Below are 23,263 nucleotides of genomic sequence, written 5' to 3'. Positions count from 1 at the left end.
GGCAATTTTAAGATCCTGGCAGATGGGATTGATTCACCACAGTGCAAGAGACCTTTTTAATTTTTTTTGTTTAAAAAAAAGGCAGATATCTTAAGGGGAAGACAACAAGGCTGACATAAGCCTATTACTCAGGAGGATGATAGGGTTGAGGGCTGCCCACACTGTGTTGATAAGAAGTCGGGGCATAGAGTGAATGGGCGTATCTGATTTCCTTCTGTTCATTTTTTGACATCTATAACCTCCCTCCCCCCCCCAACCCTTACACAGCACCCACCTATCCCATTCAGCCGCAATTGTGTGACTTCAGCAAGGCTTCCCCCTTTATATACACAAAGCTTTTTTTTTCTGAAAACCCTCAAGAAATAGAAATATTTGTGACTAAACAACTAAACTGAGGTTCTCATGCTTTAGTCACATCAAATGAGGACAAGACTCACCGGAAAAGACAGTTTCAAAAGGGGGGTCATGTTGGCCTGCAAGAGAACAACTAGATTTGAGTCCAGGAGTACCTTAGATACCAACAAGAATTTGGGATATGAGCTTTCGGGAATCAAAGCTCACTTCGTCAGATACAAATTGGAATGGAGATCTCTGACTCCCTGTTTCCCAGTCAGAAATGTATTTGTCCGTGTGTCAGGGGGATGTTGTCAATGTAAGTTGGATGCATTAATTCACAATTAACTATAGGGTGTAATCTGCTTAAGACAGCTGCTTAGACAAACCAAAGACTTGAGAATGATATATGTATGACCAATATACTTCCTTGTAACCACTGCATATCTGTGCATTCTTTGCTTAGTCTTTTTGTGGCTTCATATGCTTTCTGGCGAAACCCCAAAGAGCTTCCCCTGGTACCTCTATCCCATGAGAAAATAATTACAAAAAACTGAGAATCTGTTTGTGGCCAGGTTCCAGGACCCTAACACCATCATCGCCAGATACGCATTAGTCCACACAATAGCAACCCCAGACTATAATAGTTCAGAACAAGTGTGGCGTGTGGGACTAATATGTTAACATCTGTTCCGTACAGCAGCCGCACAATGACCTTGGCGTATCCTCGTTAATTTTCTCTCCAAACAAACCAGCCAGAACTATTGCTGGTAGAAACAATTTGAGGAACATCAGCATATAGTCAGACTTATTTATTCGCTGACATTGATAGAAGGGCCCTTGCTGTTCCAACAGAAAGTCTAATCCGAGGCACAGCAAAGAAAGGTTGTAAGCTTTGACAGGCGTAAAGAAACACTTGATTATGCTTCCTAGAGATTTCTCCCTCACTTACCCCACATGCTTACATACTGCAAAACCAAGGCAGGGCCATGCCTCCTTTAGGAAAAACCCCAAATAGATGAATTTAATCTGGACACATCCAAGCATGAGCAGAGGAGGAGGAAGAGATTTTGTCAGCTGAATTTTCTACTTGTTACAAGAAGTTTCAGGGCTCAAGCACTTAATTTGGCTTAACAACAAAGGGGCCGGGCCAGGCGCACATATAGAATGTTGGTGTAGTGTGCACTGGTCTGGCAGCCCTATATACTAAGGGGTTAGATCATATGTATGGGAGATCGCTCTGTTCCTAGTTTTATATAACATGAGAAACAAGAAGGAATTTGTAGTCCAATGGGGCATGCAAGGCCAGGAGTCAGAGCGGGAGGGAGAAATCAACTTGTCAGCTTGCGGAAAACCAAGGAGTTTCAGAGCACAATTGAAGCTGTGTATCTCTCTGCATTTTGTTAGAAAGTGGGAAGGGTTTAAAGAAGCAGGACTATTCTGGTCTGTAATTTTGAAATCTGATGGGACACCCAGGTAAGTAGATGGGGAGGGGAAGCATTGAGTTCTAGGTAGCACCTGGCTTATAGCTTCAGCCATACATCATCTGCTTTTGGAGTCCTCTGTTATTTTGAAGTAGGGTAGCATGATAGCTGCAGTAGTGCTGAGAAGTGCTGAGTAGTGCTGAGAAGTGCTGAGTAGTGCTGAGAAGCATCTCTGCTTCCAGATGTGGTAAGCTGCCCCTCTTTCCAGCTGCAGGAAGCTGCATTTTCTTCTAGCTGCAGGAAGCTGCATCTTCTTCCAGCTGTGATAAGATGCCTCTTCTTCCAGCGATTGGAAGACACCTCTTCTTCTTCACGCAGATGGAGGAGAACATCCTTTTCCAATGTTCAAGATTGATCCCAGGTTTTCCCCTTTCCTTGCCAAACCGTCGGAAACAGCGAGACTTTGAAAAAATTAAGCGAAGAGTTGTTGAGAAACTTCAGAATCCCATAACATTATGTATAAAGCTTTATGGAACATAGTGTACCATTATGGTTACTACTTTCGGTTTTCCCCCCTTCTTCAGGCCAAGCTCCATGCTGTTCATTTATTTATACGTCCCGCACAGTGCCAAGCATCATCTTGGAATTAATTATTCAGCAGTGACCCTAGTGGTGCCAGTCAGAGAAGAGAAATGTCTACACTCGGTTGCATTGCCTCTCTCAGTGCTCCTTGATGTTGGACTTCAACTTCTGCCTTTGGGGCATTTAGACACCCCTTTGCAAGGTCGTGTCTTCAAACCGGCATCTCAGAGCGATCTCCTTCCTCCGCCTTTCTTCCCTGCCATGTTATGTCCATTGTATGTTCTTCTCATCTCTAGAACTTGTGAGCTGAAGGGTGGGGCCCGTGTCATTCATTTTGTTCTGTGCATAATTCTTCTTCTGGAATCCATTCCCTATTAGGAGAGACTTAGGGAGCTGGGGATGTTCAGTTTGGTGAAGAGAAGGTGAAGAGGTGACATGATGGCCATGTTTAGATATTTGAAGGGATGTCATATTGGTGAGGGAGCAAGCTTGTTTTCTGCTGCTCCAGAGTAGGACCAGGAGTCATGGGTTCAAGGTGAAGGAAAAGAGGTTCTCACCCTAAGCTTGAAAATCTGGAAAAAGACTTCCTGTCAGAGAGACATTACATTGGAATGCGCTTTCTCAGGTGTGAGGTGGAAGTCTCCTTCTTGGGAGGTTTTTAAAGAGAGGCTGGATAGCCCATCTATTAGAGGTAACACAGGATTGAATGGGTGTTCCTGCATTGGGGGGGTTGGGACTCTATGGCCCCTTGAGATTCTCTTCCAACTCTATGATTCCTATGAAGTTACTTTAGGAGTGTTCTAGAGGTGGCCAGGCAATAGCCTTCACTGAAATGCTGCCCTAGGGACATGGGGTACCCCATGGCTCCAGGCGCATCGGTGAGATCACGTGGAGGGCGCCATGAAACATCCTCCTACACTGGCAGTGGTCCAGGCAAGCCCATACAAAACAGTCACTGAGGCTTAGCAGAGCTGCTCCCAGAAGTGCCTGTCGTAGCCCCATAGACTCTATTACAGTGGCCTGGGGTATCCAGGGGGCAGGGGAAGGATCCCACTGGAGGAGGCCCAGGAGGCTGGGGACACAGGGAGCTCCACCTCCCCTCCCTCCTGAAGCCCAGCGTGCCTTCTTCACCTGCTCCATTAAGTGTAGGCATTACTCAAAGAAGCCTTCCCTCCACGACAGCCAGGCACAGGCAGGCCACAGGGAAAAAAGGCAGGCTGAGGCTTGAGAACCCAGAAGCAGCAACAGAACCAGAAGATGATCACTAGCCGTTTGTTTGACAAAGCTTCTTCAGATGAGAGATTTACATGCTTAAAAAGTTAGGAATTCCTGCCTTGCACACTGGTTTGGAGCTGTTTCTGAGGCTGGCAGCCTACCTCGCTTGGGAATTAGGTGTGGGGACACTAGGTGAAAGGAAAATGGTGGGGAGAGTATGCTCAACATGTATGTTTTGTTAGGGGTGGGGGGTGTTTTTTTGTAGGCTGGTGCAAAGCCTGTTGTTTGGTACATTCAAATGAGGGTGGCCCCCTATGCTGGGCCAGGAGGGAGGCAGGGCGCAAAGCTCAGGTTTTGTCCCCAGGCTCCAGTTTGCTTGATACGCCTCTGGTACTGATCAACAATACAGAGTCTGTTTATTGCCTCAAGGTTCGCGGCAATAGGCACAGGGTGGGAGGTAGGGGTTGCCAGATCCAAGTTGGGAAACTCCTGGAGACTTGGGGGTGGAGTTTGGGGAGGACAGGGATCTCAGTGGGGTGCACTGCCATAGAGTCCATCCTCCAAAGCATCCATTTTCTTCAGAGGAACTGATCTCTCTAGTCTGGAGACGAGCTGTAATTCTAGGAGATCCTAAGACCCACTGAAGGCTGGCACCCCACCTATGACAGGTAGCCATTATCAAAGGCCAACGCTTTAATTCTCTGCTTGCAGCCTTGTACAAACTATGCAACCAGCACCAGTTCAGGAAAGCTTTATTGATTTTATCTGCTGGAAGAGTGTCATAAACATCAATGTGCCGCCTGGCTCGCCTGAGGTGCCCAAGCTAGATATTGTGGACAGCGAGAGGGACCCTTCAGGCGACAGCGGAGAAGCGGGGTGACATCTTGGAGCTGCTCAGCCAGCTGAGGCCTGAGAAGCCTGACGACAACGCAATAAAGGTATCACGGGGGGGCTGTGTGTGGAAGAACTAAGGGGGGGGGCTTCGGCGGTCTCTTGGTATGAGCCCATGAGGCAGCTTCACTCAAAGACATCTGATTATTCTGTTGCTGTAGTTTGTGGGCTTTTCTGTGGCTGATCCTGTGTTAAGGAATAACATTGATGTTTACAGTGGCAATTGTTGGATATGTACTTTGTACTTTCCCCCTTCCCCTCCCATTTCCTTCAGCACCAGCACCAGGGGACGCCTAACATTGACCTCACTGGACAAATCGGTGCATGTTTCTGGTTGGGTGATTTGTTTGTGGGGGTGGGCTGTTCTTCAGCAGGGAACAACTAACCAATGACGTTCTAAGCTTTAAATTTAGGGTCAGAGTTTTACTTGAGTGGCAAGCCAAGGTCACTTTCTGCTAAATAACATGAAAACCTCTCTGGTTGGTCAAGTTTGTTGGGGGGGGGGGTAAAAGGAATTGTTGGTGGTGCCCGATCCCATGCTTGGGAGGGGGCTTGGCAAGAGGCTGAGAATGGTACCGATGAAATCAGAGAGGGGTATCACTAATGTGACCAGACGTCCCACTTTTGGCAGGACAGTCCTGATTTTCAACAATTTGTCCCGCGGCGTTTTAAAAAAGTCCCGATTTTTTGAAAGAATGCACAACAAGCTAGGGAACGGCGGGAGAATGGGAAGGGAATATACCCATGATGGCGAACCTATTGGGTGCTCCCATTTCCCGCCCTGTGCTCTTTCGCCGGCTCTCCTCAGCTGTCTCGTGCTGGTGACGGTCGCTGCAGAACTTCGCTTCGCCTTGCTGGGCTGTCTTCTGCTGCTGCTGCAGCTGGGCTGCTGTGCCTCCCTGAGAACCTGTGTAGGTCTGGCGGCAGGGTGTGAAATTGGAGGGGGGCGAATGGGCAGGCGGCTTTGGAAGGAATTTAGAAAGGTTCGCCATCACTGGAATATACGGTTTTCAGCGGCCATGTGGCTATTTTGCCAGGATATGAGTTTTATATTATTTTTGTTAATTTTATAATGTTGAACTTTAATAATAACAAATAATTGTAGAGAACTGATTATCGAGAACTGCTTATCAAAGTCCGCATTGTTGATCAGTTGTTAGAATTCGACCACCATTGTTTGGACTTAATGAACAATGGCATTTTTTGGCATTGGCAACGACGAAAACATTTTGTAACTGTCTCTCAGACGATACACATCATACTGCGTGCTAGTGCTAGTGAAACATAATTTAACAAATTCTTGTGAAAAATTTCATGACCCTTTAAACAACGACAGCAATCTTCTAAAAAAATTCACTCAAATGAGAAATATGCCAAAGAATAAAATAATACTATACATAATTTTTAATGTACTATATTTGTAAATTGTACTTATGTTGAAATTTAAAAAATATATTACAATACTATTTTTGCGTTCTATGAAAATTTTTGTGGCTCCATATAGACCAAATTTTTAATCAAGACACACACACACACACACACACCCCCGAGGTCAATGGTGTCCTGCTTTGCCAATGTTAAAATCTGGTCACCTTAGGTATCACAGGAGGCAGCAGCAGATCCATGACCAGCCTCCCCAAAGACCCAGTGGTACAACTCAGTTTTACAGGTCCTGTGGAACTCCCCAAGGTCCCGCAGGGCCCTAACAGTTGGAGGAAGTGTTACACCAGGCAGGGGCCAGGGCCATAAAAGCCATGGCCTGGGTAGAGGCTAGTTGCATCATTGAGGAGTGAGGGACTACCAGTAGATTCACCTCTGCAGAACACAGAGGCCTATTTGGGACATATGGGATCAGATGGTCCTGAAGGCGTAGCTTGTGCTATCCAGTTCCCTGTAAACATCCTTCAAGTAATCCTCAATTAACTATGGTTAATCCCTTGTCAGCCTCCTTAATTGTGATGGTGTGACGGATTAGCCCAAGTTAAAGGGCTAATGAGTTTGTTAAGGTGCAGAAAAGCTGGCCTTAGCAACAACGATGAAAGTGTAAACATGCTCCTTTTAAGGAAACACCACCTGATTGCCTAGCAGAGGTGCAGTTTGCCTACAGCCACAGGTAGGGGGGAGCTAAAGTTCTATATGGGTGATTCCCCACTGGCGATTTCAGCTAGGTTCGACTCAGTTCCTGTACATAAGAGTCGACTCCAGTCACTCCCCACAGCCACTGTGTTCGACTCAGTTCTCCAATAACTGTGACAATAACTGTGACAAGAGGGTGGGATCGTCTGTGGTACCGGTTCTGCTCCTCGTTTCCCATTGGCTCCTGTTTTATGGCGGGAAACGTGAGCGTGCGTCCTTTTCTTTTTACGTTTTTGTACGTCGCAGCTACGTAGCTACGTAGCATTTGCCGAAACGCAGTTACGTTAGTTCACGGTAGTGTGCTTATCGTGAACTGACGCTTCGAAATTCTTGGCCTTTGCGCTATCATTATGGATCCGGTTTCTGAGGAGATACTCCACTTGCTCCTGACTCTGCTGACAAATCTGGTCAGCTTGGTTGAGGCTGCAATTTCCTGCAGCACCAGCATGCTGGACCTGATGAGTCAGGAATATGAGGAGAGCGACCCTTCTCCTGTGGCCACCGCTCATCATGACAGCCAAGAGTGGATGGCCCTTGCATCAGCACCCCAGGTACTGGGTGTATCCTCACAGATCCCGTGACTAGTGGCAAAACCTTGTCCTGAACTGCTGGGATGATTGGGAATGGCTGAAAAATTTCAGAATGACCAGGAGCACCTTCATGAGCCTGGTCAACTCGCTGAAGCCACACCTACAGGATCAGGAAACCCCCATGCGTCCAGCGCTGCCAGTGGATCTGAGAGTGGGAATGGGGGTGTGGTACCTTGCCAACTGCACCACCTTTCGTCTTGTGAAGCAGCAGTTTGGTGTCGGTGGGACTAGTGCTGCAGATGCGGCCTTCCCAAGTCTGGTCGACATGTGGAATTGGTTCCAAATTTCACAGTTCTCTTGGGTAGGATGGAATGAATCCTTTGTGGTGCTTTGCCCCCCCCCCCTTTCCAGTGTGGGGCGGAGAGGTTCCACTGATCTCTGAATGCAGTTTCCCATTTTTAACAAGGCTTTTCTGAAGCATGGGCAACAAAGGAAGATCTACTTAGATTTACTAAGCAAATGATGCGGCTGTGTGAGCCCCAAATATTTGCATGTTGAGGAAGGCAAGAAGGAATGCCTGACTAGGACTTTGATTCCTCCTGGCTACCTCGTCAGCTTCCTTAAATGAGAAAGAAAGCTTGTCAGCCGCGCAGTGAGAAAACTCAGCGCTTCGTGAAAGCCACAGGAAAAGAAAGAACATAAGCAAGAAAAAAAGGAGTCCAGGGAGCAGGAGAGGCAGCAAAGGGAAACGGCAGACGGGTGCTGCGTGATCAAAGGGTGCCGGGAGACGTCGTGCAGCATTGGGCTTTTCATCTAACTCCACCGGTTGGCTCGTTGGCTGCCATCGGAGTTGTGATGCTTCTCAGAAATAAGCAGATGTTGTCAAAGAAGAAGAGAAGGGGAGGTTCATGTACTATGACAGCGGGTGGGAAAGACTAGCAATAATTTACAAAGCATATACTTGTTACCGCGCTGCTCAGGATAACACTTTCCGTCCCAGAGGTATCCCGCTCTCGGCAGCGCCCAGGAACCCAAGCAAGACCCGACAAGGCTCGGATAAATAAAAGAGATTTATTGAGATGCTGACCTAAGTGTCAGCACCTCCCTTCCGCACAAACACTGCGCTGCCTAGCAGCCTTACAATCCCTTAAGTACACTTTCTCCCGTCGGGAGCCCGGGAGAACCAAAGACAGCCCACCACCATTCAAAACAACCAATCATTCATTTGCAACATGCAGGAACCAATCAGTGTCCGGAGCAGGGCATCCTCTTCTCAAGTTTCGCCAGAGCAGGGCTTAGGCGATGACGCGTCCACTGGCGGGGACACACACAAGGTTTTCCAGGTGTCCGGGTCAGGAAGCAAAGAGCGATGACGCGAGTCCCCTTATCTGCCTGCTGACGAGATTAGGCAGGGCAAGGCGCTTCGGCTGAGGTTTCCCTTTGTCCGTGTGCATCAGGGGACTTTACACATGAATGGGATAAGTCCAGGTGGGGCAGAGATGGCTCTCTGCCCTGGGCCAAGGAGGTTCCATACAAGCACAAATACAGGGAAACTTACAAATCCTATTTCTACCTAATACAAATCAGTTCCTACCTAAACAAATACAAGACAGAATAAATTTTCCAATCGTTTTAGTTCTGTATATTCCAGGAGCGATTCTCTCCTGGCCCGGGCTTATCATTTTCTTTCTGGGCTTTCATGCCATGGCCTCATGGCATGGATGCCCACACAAATGAATCACCTGGGAATATGGGGGAGGGGGCTCTGGATGCACCGTGTAATCCAGTGGGGTGAGGAGCATAATGGGCTCCTCACCAATAGCGGGACGGGCGGGGTCCTTCTTACAACAAGCAATACATAAATGCGGGAAAAGCCGGACACAACAACATACGAGTAAACATACGATCAGGATTTGGAAACCCAGAATTACCAAGGGTCGCAACCAGGAGATATCGGGCAACCACCCCAAAAGGGAACCCCAGAAGGAGGACTGGCTGACGGCGTCTAAGGGGTGAACAAGGTCCTGCAGCTCAGCCACATTGGTGGTGATATTGCCGCCCAGATCAATGTAGAAACACCAATGCTCACCCAGCATGGCACAAGTCCCTCCCTGCTGGGCAGTGAGGATGTCCAGTGCCCGACGGTTCTGCAAGACCATGTCGGCCACCGATTGTATTTCGGTCTGCAGGTCCGTCACCGCGGAGGCGGTGGCTTGCAAACCAAAAAATCCACTATGGCGGGCGAGAGGTTCTTAACAGCATCCTCTAGCTCATACACGCCAATCTGGGGAAGATTGTACGAAGGAAGGTATCGAACCAGGGATGCTGTTCGCCCACTAGAGGGTTCTCAACTGCTCTGGGGTGTCTGCTGCCTAGATTCAGCACTGGATCTAATTCTCAGAACGACTTGTACTGCTGAAGCTGGAGGACAGCGAACCAATGAACAGAGTCCCCGCCAATCATGGTGGATTACCTTTCTCCCACCGCCTTCACACAAAAGTACAGGCCTTGCTGACTCAACAAACAATGCCCTAGACTGGGATGGGTAGGCTGATTCCAAAAACTTACAGTTAGGGTGATTCCAAACATTCCCTTCTCAGTTTTAACACAAAGTTGCAAAACGGCTAGCCCACGGTAGAATGGAGGTGCATGCTTCCTCCCATGTGTTGTTTACAAACCGCCAAGACGTGACCCAAAGCACCTGCCTCATGCACTGGTATTCTTAAAGAAGTGTGTGAATCCGTCAGGGATAAGTAGCTTTAGGGGACTTGCCGGGCCACCGAGAGTACCAGACGGACCCTCCTCCGGATCCACCCCTCGCTAAAAGTTATTACTGCCGCTACAACTGCTGAGAGGAGGCTCCCATAATCCCACTTCCCCGCTGCCTTGTGGACGCACAAAGGAAAATGACCCACATGTTCTGCAAACACCGAGGTGGAGAGAAGACCTCCCTCCCCTTAGATCCCATCCGAGACACCTGAGATAAATCCCAAGTTGTGGGCACGTTCACCCATTCCAGTTCGCGGGGTTCTTGTCACATGCGGCCAATGAAGCAGGTTAACAGTCTCTGATGATGATGAAATCGGGACCACCAGTTAAGGGGCGCGTTACTTGCTTGTAATGTGCCCAGGTCCCAGTATAAGCATTCTGGAGTCTTGTAGCAGAGCCAGCAGTCGGACATGTTTCCCCACATTGGCAAGGAACTGGAGAGGCGGCTAAGAGGGTGGTCTAGGAACAGCATAAGTCCCTGTCGGGGAGACGAGTGAGACGGCCAGAATGGCTTAAAACCCATGAGGAGCTGTCAACCGCCTCCTCCTTCGTGATAAGCAAGGGCCCCCCTCGTTGCACCTTCTCGGAGCATTTGGGCTAGGGTGGCGGGTAGCCTCACCGGGCGGCATCTCACCTCTCCCGATCCCTCGACCTGAACCCAGGAGAGTCTTGTTCTTCTTCCCCGTCTCCCCGGTTGCACTAGGCAAGCCTGGGACTCTGGTCCCCATTGGGCCAGGGCGATCGGCATCCTCACGGAAACCACGAGGAAAGCTAGACATGTGTCCTGGTTGGAAAGCTCGGAACAGTAGTACTAAAAATGCGGCAGAGTCCAGAGTAGTACCGAGGCCCGATGCTCTCCAGTAGCCTACCAGCCCGGGCAACCAGGACTGGGTAGAGGGAACATCCGAGGTGGGATCAGTCGCGGTCTTTGTTCCTCCTCCGGCCCGCCCCGCTTTCAGCTTCAACCACAGACCCGGGTCCTCAGTAACCTGGCGGCGAAAACGTAGGCAGAGTCCCAGGCCTTGCTCCGAAATCCAAAGATCCGCCGGATCAGCGGCTCGGTCTTTCCTTCGCTCCTCAAGTGCAGGGGGCGCTGCCTGCTTTAGGCGGCTATAGTGAATCCAGGGCTTGACTCCGTGGAGTTTTGCTGAAGAGTAGGTTGTGAGCAGGACCTGGTAGGGGCCGTTCCACACTGGCTTCAATGGGACCTTCTTCCAGGACTTGAGGTAGACCCAGTCCCCAGGGTTGAATGGATGTAAAGGGGCGTAGAGTCCGGTGGGCTTCAGCTCATTAAGGTCTCGATGTAAGGCGGAGACTGTGGCTGCCAAGCGACACAGAAATTTCGCAGTCAGCGTGTTTCCGACCTCCCCAAGACTTCTAGTCCTGACCGGCTGGCGGATAGCGCCAAACAGGGCTTCAAAGGGGCTAACCTTGAGGCGGCCCCGGGGGGTCGTCCGAACGCGGAGCAACGCTAGGGGGAGTGCCTGTGGCCATTTTAGGGAGGTCTCCTCTACAATTTTCGTCAAAGCTACCTTCAGGGAACGGTTCATCCATTCCACGATCCCACTGGACTGGGGGCGCCAGGAGCTATGCATCTTCCAGGGGATATTCAGGGCCCGTGCCAGCTCCTGCATGGTCTGAGAGGCGAAATGGGCGCCATTGTCGGAATCTATGCTCTCCCACAGGAAACCGAATACCGGAAGGATGTCGTTAAGGAGGACCTTTACCACCTCCTTAGTTTGGGAAGTGCGGCAGGGGAAAGCTAGGCCATCCGTCATGGTGTCTACTTAATACCAACAGGTATCATGTATCCCATAGCTGGTGGGAGCTCCGAGAAATCGCATTGCCAGCTCGCTCCCAGGTGGCTTCCCCTAAACACCGACCCCTGCTGGCGGGGCTGGTTCCCTGACGAATTCACACGCTGACAGTTAATACAGTTCTTGACAATGGCTTCTGCCACACTGCCCCAATAAAATACGTGTCGAACCAATTGGCTAACCCCTCCCTCCCCACGTGAGTGCCTTCGTGTAGTGCTTTCAGCACCAAGAACACCATCCCTCCCGGGACATAAACCTTCCCCTGGGCAGTCACCCACCATCCCCCCTCGTTGCGCTGCATCCCTTCTCCCTCCGCAAACCGGTCTTCTGACTGGGTATAAACCGGGTCAAGATCCGGCATGGCAGGAATGAGGGGGAGGAGCGTTCCTTCTGGTCCCTTGGCGGCCCGTTTGGCAATTAGGTCGGCTCGTCTGTTCCCTCTACTTAACAGGGAGTCCCCCCCTTGGTGGGCTCTGCAGTGGACAACAGCCACCTCCGCGGGCAGATGAACCGCGTCCAGGAGGGCGCGGATTTGTGGGGCATTTTTGATCGCTCCCCCATTGGAGGTCAACATCCCTCGCTGGGCCCACATTTCCCCGAACGCATGTAATACCCCAAAAGCATACCGGGAATCTGTATATATATTAACCCGTAAATCCTTCCCGTGAATGAGGGCCCTAGTGAGGGCAACCAGTTCCGCGGCTTGAGCCGAAAAGGAGGGGGGTAACGCTGCAGCCTCAACGGTGTCCTCTAGGGTGACCACCGCATAACCGGGTGAAGCGCAGCCAGTTCCATGAAGCTGCTGCCATCCGACCAGAATTCCCGGTCGGGATCTGGCAACGGGGCGTCCCGGAGGCCCACTCTAGCTGCATAGCTGAGATCTAACGTTTGGATGCAATCATGCTCCGGTCCGTCTGACGAATCGGGCAAAAGCGTGGCAGGATTTAGCCTGGTGGATAGCTCACAATGAACCCCGGGGCTGTCTATGAGCACTGACTGGTATCGTGTCATGCGCTGCTGTGTGAGCCACTGGGCCCCTTTCTGTTCCAACACAGCGGAGACAGCGTGGGGCACATAGACCGTAAGGGAAGCTCCCAGCGTGAATTTCAACGCATCCTCCACCAGTGTGCACGTGGCCGCCACCGCCCTCAGGCAGGTTGGCCACCCAGCCGAGACCAAATCCAGCTGTTTGGATAGGTATGCTACCGGCCTGTGGGTATCGGCAAACTTCTGGGTCAACACCCCCTTGGCCACCCCCAACTGTTCATGCACGAAAAGGAAAAATGGCTTGGTGGGGTCTGGTAGTTCTAGCGCAGGGCTTCATCAGTGCCCGCTTTGACATCCCGGAAGGCGGAGCCCCGTTCTGCCGTCCAATCCATGGAGCCTGTGTCCGGGCCCTTAAGCATGTCATAGAGGGGTTTGGACAGAGCAGCGTAATTAGGGATCCAGTTACGTGTGTACCCCGCCACTCCAAAATTTTCGAGCTCTCGGCCAGATGGCGAGCAGTTGGATTTGGGATACCGCATTCTTACGAGAGTCCATGAGGGCCCTCTCCCCCCTTTGAAGGCGGTATCCCAAATACAACACCGAGGTCTGGGCGATTTGAGCCTTGGACTGGGAAACCCGGAAACCCTCCGCAGCCAGAAAATTCAAAAGACTAATAGTACCCACCAAACAAGCCTCCTCCGAGGGGGCAGAGAGGAGGAGGTCGTCCACATACTGGACGAGACGCACATCGGGCGGGGGAACCCAGAGCCGCAACCGGCGCTCCAATGCGGTGCCGAAAAGGGTGGGGCTATTCTTGAAGCCCTGGGGGAGGGAGCACCATTGGAAGTGAGTTTTCCGCCATCAGGAAAGGTCCATTCAGCGAACAAGGGCGGACTCAGGGGCGACATCGCCACCGGTGAAAAAGCGCCCTTCAGGTCAAGGCAGGAGAAATAAAGCGTTGGTCCGGGGCAAGGGTCAACAGGGTACGGATTTGGCACCACAGCGCGGAGATCCTCAGTGATCTCATTAATCTTCCGGAGGTCATGAACCATTCGAAAGAGCCATCCTGCTTTCCACCCCAATAACCGGGCAGCAAGGGAGGGCACTGCACCAGAATACCAAGGCGGAGGAGGCGATTGAGGGTGGGCTGGAGTCCCACAGCGCACCTTCTGCTGCACAAACAATACTGCCGTTGCCGCGACTGGAGTAGGCATCCGCCGGCTTACAGTGACGGGGGGCACGTTAGGAGCCTGTACAATGTTGTCAACATCCCAGACCACCGGGTCCACAGCCCGTAGCACAGACTCCGGGATGGGGACAGACGGGACCGTCCCGAGGAGAGCTAAGACCCCCTCCACCTCAGGATCCAAAACCAGCGAGCAGCCAGAATCGGAAAACGAAATGGAGGCATGCAATTTTGAAAGCAGGTCGCGACCTAGCAGTGAGATGGGGCAGTCCTCCATGTTGAGGAACGAGTGCTCTATTGCCACAGGGCCAACGGAGACGGGGGTTGGAGCTAGCCGGGGAACGAGCTGCACCTCACCACTCGCCCCCACGACGCGCACCTCCTCCCCCGTGCGTGGGAACGGGACGGTAGAATTCAGAACAGAGTAGGAGGCCCCTGTATCAACCAACATGGGAATAGAGAGGCCTCCCACCAAGACGGGGATGATGGGGTCAGAAGGGGACAAGGAAAGCGAGGTGACCGGGGCCACCACTGAGAAACAGCGCCGACCACTGCTGGCAGCCGGGCTTGCACCTGACTTCGGTTGCATGCCGAGACCACGGGCCGGGCAAGCAGGGTGGACTAATACCATCCAGAAGGGAGCAGGGGAGGACCGGTGTAAGAGGGGAACTCTGGCGCTTGCTCTGGGGCATCAGTGCTGGGCTGGGCGGCGGTAAGGGGCCACAGGCCGCTGGAGGGTGTTCCAGAACCGGGCGGGGGCACCTCGGTGCAATGAGGGGCGCTTGAGGGCCCGGCAGTCTCGAACCAGGGTGGGCTGGAGAGCCCGCTCACCACCGCGGGGCGGTAGGGAGGCAGGGGAGGGTTCGAAACGGGCGGCAGGGGTTTCCGCGGCTGGGTGAAGATCTGCGCGAGACGGCAAGACTCCCACCCGAGCCTGCTGCTGGACTGTGTAGTAGGGAAACGCGCTTAAACATGCAGGGCGCCTCAACCCGCAGGGGAGAGCTGGCAGTTCGCTCAAGCCCAAAGATCCCAGAGCCCGCCTGTTGCTCGGGTCTCCAGGTCCGGATGCTCGCTGAAGCTGGGGCTCCGTTCCTGTGAAAGGGACCCGGCTGTCCAGCGGAGATTCGGGAGGCCCGAACTGGGGGTCAAAGTGCGCAGGGGACTGAGGCCTGAACACCGGGGCTGAGGCCCGTCGGTAATCGCTCCCACGCTGTTGAGGCTGGCGGCCCTCCGACTCCACCCTGGCAGCACACTCGCGGCGCCAGTGGCCATGTTGGCAGCAATAACTGCACTGATCTCTATCCAAAGGGGCGCTATGGAGCTGGTGGCAGACTGCGGAGAGTCCCTGGTAACCTCGAAGTTCCCACCAAAACTTCGATTCCCACTACGGTGGTCTGTGAGGAGCACCCACTACTTCAACGACCTGAATCTGCTCCAAGGCCGGGGTTGTTGAAGCATTTGGGGAGTCCTGGGAACCTTCCTGCAGGATCTATTCAAAACCAGGGTCCTGGTTAGTGCCCACGCTGCCTGCAAGGCTCCCACTAGCTGGCCGGTGGCGATTCTCTCTTCGGCCTCTCCTTCGCGATTCTGCATGCATCTCTTTCTCGCTCAAAATACACAGTATTGGCCGCTTTTAGGAGATCAGCAGGATCCTTAAGGGTATTATCCGGGATCCGACCAACTTTTCTAATATCCGCACTCCCTCCGATGAACACGCCATTGACGAGGGGCTTATAGACTGGGTCAGCGGGATCCACCCGTCCATTTATTTACACTCGAACGTAATGCTCCATAAAGGCGGCGTGGTGACTCATCCTTATTTTGAGCTAGCTGGTGGAGTTTGACAGATCATGGCGAAGCGTATGCTTATCGAGACCCGAGATTATAAAGCTTACCGATATGTCTCCCAATTTATCCCGGTCTGCCTCTCTGTTCACATCCTGCACCCTGGGTCTAATCCTCAAACACCTCAGCCAACGTATGGTGCGCACCTTCCCGATGGTCATCTACATATTGGGTGGTTTCGATTCTGGCTGCCTGCATAACCAAAACCCTCTCCCCGTCAAAAGCGAGAGTCGTAGCAGTTGTTGAATATCCGCAAAGTGGGCAAGTGAGTCGCGAAATGGATTCTACCAGTTGGGTCATTGTTAAGGGATCAGCGGTGTACGGAGCCACCTCTCCTTCCAGTTATACAGGTAACCGGTGCAGTAAAGAGGACATGGACGTAGCGGGAGCGGCTCGCCAAGTTGGGGTCATTCCCATCTGAGTACGGATGGGAAACATGCCCGCTGATGCCGCCTGTACCTTTGATTTAACCCCCACCTGGAGACGGGTCGGGCATGCCCCTAGCCGGCTAACGGCTGCCATTCTCTGAGCTCAGGACGGCGTGGGACGGGAAAGCACGGGTCCTCGACCATCTCAGTGGAGAGGGAGGCACCTGACCGTGGGAAGACCAGGCTGGAGCCAGACCCGGGAACTCCTGAGGGCAGACTGCATACTATGAACTTGGGAGGCCACGCCGCCCAGCATCTGAGCCAAATGCGTGTGCTGGGGGTCCCGGTGGGAGGAAGTCCCCGAGGAGCCTGAATTCGACCTGGGGATGAGGGGCCAGACTCCCTCTGGGAAGGTTGATGGCGTGGAGCTGTGGAGCCAAAGAGGAGGGGCCATCCCCCATCTGAGGAGGGCAGAGGGCACCACCGAGGCTTATCAGCCGCAGATTCGAGGGAACGGGCCGCCTGCTGTCCAAATGCTGGAGGGCTTCCGCTTATAGCCACACTGGTGGGGTTGAGGCCATGCTTGGCGCTTACTGGGAAATCCTAATAGATCATCTGGGGGGGGAGGGGCAGGATATCCATGTGGCTGCCCCTAAAACTACTGACTCCCCGGTGGACGCCAGCTCCACCACTAACATAATCTTGGTTCCCTGAACACAGGCATAACTCTTGGGGTTTCTGTAAACCTCCATAAAGTCCTCTCCAACGCCTTTAGCTTGTTTCTTTAACCCAGTACTCCTTAGGACCTGATACAAATTCTGGAGGACTGGCCAGCTAAACGAGCCTGCTACGCTCAAGAGCCGGGCGTGACAAATTGTAATTGGTCCATTCGCTTCTGCACTAATGACTCCAACTTTCTCTTAGACACCGGGGCTTGGCGGGCTGAGCTTATCCCAGTTATATGAGGACGAAGCCAACGGGTGGATTCCGGGAGACTTGGGGCTTCCATCCTAGGACCCACAGGCTCCCATTTTCTAAATCCAACTCTGCTCGCTAATCTCTGTCCTGGGCTTCTGTTCCCGTCCTTCCCGGACCAAAACCCGCTTTGCCAAATTCCTGGGCCTAAGGACACGCTTTCTGGTTTAAACCTGGCCTGGGTTCTTTCTTGTCCTTCCCCGACTAACTTCTTAACGGCCCTCCGCTCTTCTCTTTATGGCTCCCACGGAAAATCCTCTCTCTCTTGGGATCTCCTGCTCTTCCTTCAGAGGTCCGTCTCACCTGTCCTGCAGAGAGGCGCCCACAACCTCCGACCAAACAAGACCTCCGATCTCCTAACTACTGCAACCACTGCTGCTCTTCGAATCAAGTTCGCCAGTCGGGTTTCCTCTCGAGAGCAATACTGGTTCTCCCAGAGGTCCAGAAAATCCCGGACGAGCCCCCAACTGTTACCGGCTGCTCAGGATAACACTTTCCGGCCCCAGAGGTATCCCGCTCTGCAGCTTCAGGAGACTCAAGCAAGACCCGACAAGGCCTCGATAAATAAAAGAGATTTATTGAGATGCTGACCTAAGTGTCAGCACCTCCTTCCGCGACAAACACTGCGCTGCCTAGCAGCCTTACAATCCTTATATTACACTTTCTCCGTCAGGAGCCCGGAGAACCAAAGACAGCCCACCACCATTCAAACAACCAATCATTCATTTGCAACATGCAGGAACCAATCAGTGTCCGGATAGGCATCCTCTTCTCAAGTTTTCTTCAAGGCCAGAGCAGGGCTTATATGGCGAGATTCCTCCACTGACGGGGACACACAAAGCGTTTTCTCAGGTGTCCGGGTCAGGAAGCAAAGAGCTGCATGACGGAGTCCCCTTATCTGCCTGCTGGACGAGATTAGGCAGGGCAAGGCCGGCTGAGGTTTCCTTGTCCGTGCATCAGGGACTTTACACGTGAATGGGATAAGTCCGGGTGGGGCAGAGATGGCTCTCTGCCCTGGGCCAAGGAGGTTCCATACAAGCACAAATACAGGGAAACTTACAAATCCTATTTCTACCTAATACAAATCAGTTCCTACCTAAACAAATACAAGACAGAATAAATTTTCCAATCGTTTTTAGTTCAGACATATTCCAGGAGCGGGATTCTCTCCTGGCTCCGCTATCATACTCACAGGGAAGTTTGAGCTGCTAGGCTGGGGGGTGGGAGGAGGAAGTGATGCACATCTCTATTTATATATGTCAGTTTGCAAAAGCCTGTCCCATTATCCCAATGATCTGTCACACTCTCTACCAGGAAATGAAGCCCAGGAAGGGCTGGACAGGTGTCATTCTCTGTACTCATGCTGAGGTCTGCCTGTTGTCGTCTCTCTCTCTCTTTGTGTGTGTGTGTGTGTGGATGGATGGATGGATGGATGGATGGATGGATGGATGGATGGATGGATGGATGGATGGATGGATGGATGGATGGATGGATGGATGGATGGATGGATGGATGGATAGAAGAAGAAGAAGAAGAAGAAGAGGAGGAGGAGGAGGAGGAGGAGGAGGAGGAGTTTGGATTTATACCCCACCTCTCTCTCCTGTAAGAAGACTCAAGGTGGCTTACAAACTCCTTTCCCTTCCCCCACCCCCACAACAAACACCTTGTGAGCTGGGTGGGGCTGAGAGAGTTCTGAGAGAACTGTGACTAGCCCAAGGTCACCTAGCAATAATGTAGGAGTATGACAACGCATCTTGTTCACCAGATAAGCCTCTGACACTCAAATGGAGGAGTGGGGAATCAAACCCAGTTCTCCAGATTAGAATCCACCTGCTCTTAACCACTACACCACGCTGGTTCTCATTTATACCCTGCCATTTTTCTTTTGGTTTTTCCTCTAAGTCATATCTTTTTTTCCCTGCATACTTTCTCCCCCTCGACTGTGTAAAGATCCCTAACTTTTCGGTGGTCCAGTTGTGTAGCTTTTATCATCTGCTCAGGCGGTTTGCTGTCAGCCTACGGTGATGAATTGGGTCACCTGATCTCGACTGAGTGGGGAGCTGTGATTATCCCCCTATTGCAGGTTGCCAAGAGCAGGCCAGCAACTTGTTCCTTGGCTGAGTTGTCCGTGGCAAAGGAGACTATGGTGTAGTGTTTCTAGTGCTGGACTAGTAGCTGGGAGACTACTGGTCCTGTTCTGCAAGGAAGTAGGGTGACTTAAAGTGGGTCAGACTCAGAATGAGGAAGGGTGAACCAGGACATCCTTGATAAAGGGCGGAATAAAAATGTACTAGAGAGAGAGAGAGAGAAGGAATACAGAATGGGGGTTTCATTGGCTAGCATCATTGGCTTGATACTTGATCTTGGCATAAAGCTCTAGGATGCGATTATTGTGTTAATTTTATTTCTGCCATATCTTATCCTCCTCCTGGATATGAATTTACTTTTAAATGCTTTCACTTTTTCATCAGGTTAGATAAAGAGACGCGTCAATGGTACCCCTGTCGTCTTTGATGGTGGGGGGCCCTCGAGCCATAACGAGCAATTGAAATGCAATTAATCCAATTACTCGTTCGTTGAATCAATACTAATGCGGTTTTTGTTTTTCTCCTATCATTTTCAGACTTTGACGGCGATGCCTGCAATCAACGTTGAGGTATGAAATTCTGGTTTGGACCGGTCGCATTAATGCACCTGTGCGGTCGTATAAATTTGCAGGTTGGGAACCATGCAAAGATTGGACCCCAAAGTAAGGTGTGCGAGTCTTTGATTGCGGTTCCCTTTGGAATTCATTTTTATCAGGTTGCTTGGAAGGAGTTCACACCCTGTTTTAGAAAGGTCTTTTAATCCTCTTGTTTAGATTTTCTAATCCTCCACATTTTTGGGTTGTGGCATTTGTCAAAAGGCATAATTCCCTTATGTTATCTTGATACCATAGTTCTGTTGGGAAAACACACAATGGGATGACTGCTGCAAAAATGCATCCTCCGTAGGTTTTGTTTCTTGAAGCAAGTTTCTAGCCCCTATGGATGCGGAGATACATTTGACAGCATGCCGGTGATGCTTGCTCTAATCTCGGGAAGCAGCAGGAAGATAAGCCTGTGTGGATCGCCAAGGGTGATTCCAAGCTGTTGCCGGCACAGAGAGAATAAATTATGTGAAAACGGCAGAATGAATAATAAAAAGGGAGAGGAGGGGAGGATGCTGGGAAGCTCCAAGCAAATGATTCTGTGGGAGGAGTTGCTTTGGTATTTAGGGGACTGTTGTACATGTATAATAATGTACATCCTTGCTGGGTTTCGTGGGGAAGGAGGTGATTTGTGGAAGCCATCTATCCTGTCTGGATGTCTTGAGGTGCCTTTCAGCCATGAAAACTGCCAGAAAGCTCTAACCCAGTCAGTGCTTATGACCACAGCATCTAATGGTTGAAGTACACATTGCGCAGGGAATTAATTCCAGGTTTCTCCCCACCCTGTCCCTAAATGCACCCTCACATGAGCCAGCTCATCAGGTAAGAGCCTCATCGCATATGACACTCTCTGTGCCTCCACCTGCAGAGGAAAAGTGGGTGGTAAACAGAGATAGGACTTCTTTGGTGGTGGCTCCTCTTTGAGGCCTGCCTGGTGCCTCCCATAATAGCCTGTAAGCAGACATGGGATCCAGCAGGTTCTCATGGGTTCCCGAGAGTAGGTTACTAATTATTTGTGTGTGCTGAGAGGGGGTTACTAATTGGTGATTTTGCCACGTGATTTTTGCCTTAGTTACGCCCCTCCTCTCAGCAGTAGCGCACAGAACTTGAAGCAGTCTAGCAGGAGGTGCACCGGTGTGCGTGGCAGCCTGCGCCTGCGTGCATTAGTTTCCTGTCCAAGGACCGGTGCAGCGGCTGCGTCCTTGCCACAGCCCCGCCCAGGAATGCCCCGCCCCCAGAATGCCCCGCCCCGTTGTGCCCCGCCCAGCCCCATTGGCACTACGCCACAGTTTGAATCCCACCACCATGTGAACCTGTTACTAAAATTTTTGGATCCCACCACTGCCTGTAAGTCACCAAGCTGAAACATGTCTGCTTGCTTACATTTTTAATGGATGCTTCAGTCCGCTTTTTACTGGCTTGTTACTTTTGTCATCTCACCCTGTGTCCCAACTTGTTCTACGCTGTTTGTATCTTCTTCTTTTTTTAAAAAAAAAAAATTCCTGTTGGAAGTTCTTCAGGTTTTGCTGGATTTACTGGTAGTTGCTAGAGATTTTTTTTTTATCACTGGTCGGGTTAACTTTGGTGAAGTCTTGTTACTGATATTCATTAATTTATAGTTTGGACTGTTTTATCTGTTCATCTGAATCGCTTTGAGCAGATCTCTGGACTTCCATTTGCTCCCATAGGTAGCAATAAGGACTAGATTAAATGTTACATCAGGGGATCCAAGCCTTTAAAAGAAGCTATCGGGAGCAAAATCCATCAGGAAGAGGTCTGTCTCATGTTATCTACTGAAGACACTAACAGTGGCGGTTGATTTTAGTTCTGGTAGGAAAAATATTTAGTTCTGGTAGGGATGCATAGAGGGCATGAGCCTTCTGTCCCCATACCTGAGATACAAACAAACCTATGGGGCACAGTTTTGATTAGAGAAATGGTAGAAAGAGGGAGGTAAACCACCTTCCCCAGAATTAAAGCCGCAAATCACCCCTAAAGTTTTCTTGCATTTGGGTGTCTTATCATAGATCCTTTAAGAAACCAGGTTATTAGTCTGTATGACAGCTGGCCCCTTCTGCCCATGAGGAATAATGGACTTTCAATCCACTTCCAATGCACTTTGCAGCTAGATTTTACTGTGCAGAATAGCAAAATCCACTTGCAAACAATTGTGAAAGTGGATTGAATGTGGGTTATTCCGCGTGTGCAGAAGAGGCCAGAGTCTTGTCAGCCAAGAGGCCCCCGCTGATGCTTATAGGAAGGAAAAGTTGCTTTTCCCCACCTCCCCTCGCAGAAGGAAGTTGTTAATTTGCCATTGCTGAGAAACTCCGGCCACCACGACTTTTAATAATCAGTGTTACTTTATTTCAGCGAACAGAGCCGGCCTCATTTAAATGTAATATCAATTGACGGCCTGGAGAACATTTCTATATGAGCTGGCCTTGACTTCACAGCAGGAAATTTGTGATGTGTGCTAAAGCTAATGTTTAACTATAACAACATGTCTAGGTGGCTCCGACTGCCGCAGCCTGATAAAATTTTAATAGGAACCTTTGGTAAATTAAATTGCATTATTAAAGAGAAAAGATAAACTTGGCTAGTTACTTTAAAGAAGAAGGACAGGAGTTCACTTGTGCTCCGGTATGGGAACGACAATCTAATTCATTCAGATTTAACTTGGAAGCCCTGGTTTCGAAGGCGGAAGTTTGCCTGCCAGACAGGCTCAGACACCAGATTAAACATGGGGTAGGATGAGCAGGAGAAAGCCAGGGATTAGGGCAGGCAGCGCTTTCAATAGCTTCCGCTGTTTCTTCACACCAACACATTTCACTTTTTTTTCTTTTTGGCCAAAAAAAGCCTGTTTGGTTTTAGAGCAGAGCTGAAACTGGGGGAGAGGAGAGAAATCAAGTTTCAGAGACATGGTCATGTCCAGTGGGGGAAGGAGCGGAGCACAGAGGCGTAGCAAGGGGGGAAAGCGCCCGGTGCACTGGGGCGTCCTCCACCCCACCCTGGAACACCCTCGCCCTGGAATGTCCCTGCCACACCCCCAGAATGCCCTCGCCGCACACCCACAGGGGCAAGCGCCTGGGGTGTCGTCCCACCCCCACCCCCTTGGAACTACACCTCTGAGAGGACATAAGAGCATGCAATTGTTCAGGTACAGAAAAAGCTGGATGTTTGCCGTCGCTTAAGCATGTTGTTCGTGCTGTGTCAGCTTTCGTATTGTTTTTCCCCAAGAAGTTACCACGGCCCTATGTCGGGTGTTCATATCAAGAGGAATCGGGCTGCCTTACAAGGGTTGTTTCCGCACGGCAAAGTTATACCCGTGTAACACCAGGGTTTTTTTTAACCTGGATCTATTTTATCCTGACTTTACCCTTCACACAGCTGCCCATTTCTTTCCAGGAGCCGAGTTAGGACCAGGAGGTAATATTCCAGTTTGTTCCACACGAGCCCAGGTCTTTTGCATTTACACCACAAGTGCCTCCCCGCATGCACAAACCTCTTGGTTGGTTG

The 23,263-nt window shown here is 50.9% G+C and overlaps 1 protein-coding gene across 12 annotated transcripts in view; it reads left to right on the top strand.

Moving 5' to 3' along the window:
* The window catches only part of RBFOX1 (RNA binding fox-1 homolog 1), a 1,291,038-nt gene that overhangs the window by 290,007 nt on the left and 977,768 nt on the right, over positions 1–23,263 (top strand). For all 12 annotated transcript variants that reach the window (XM_048494240.1, XM_048494237.1, XM_048494254.1 and 9 more), the window contains exon 2: positions 19,682–19,714. In XM_048494240.1, coding sequence (XP_048350197.1) covers positions 19,682–19,714 — 33 coding nt within the window. The remainder of the gene's footprint in view (positions 1–19,681; positions 19,715–23,263) is intronic.

The sequence above is a fragment of the Sphaerodactylus townsendi genome, linkage group LG04 (genome assembly GCF_021028975.2).
Source record: "Sphaerodactylus townsendi isolate TG3544 linkage group LG04, MPM_Stown_v2.3, whole genome shotgun sequence".
NCBI lineage: Eukaryota > Metazoa > Chordata > Lepidosauria > Squamata > Sphaerodactylidae > Sphaerodactylus > Sphaerodactylus townsendi.
The sequence above is the reverse complement of the archived record's forward strand: the minus strand, read 5'-3'. Positions and strand labels throughout refer to the sequence as shown.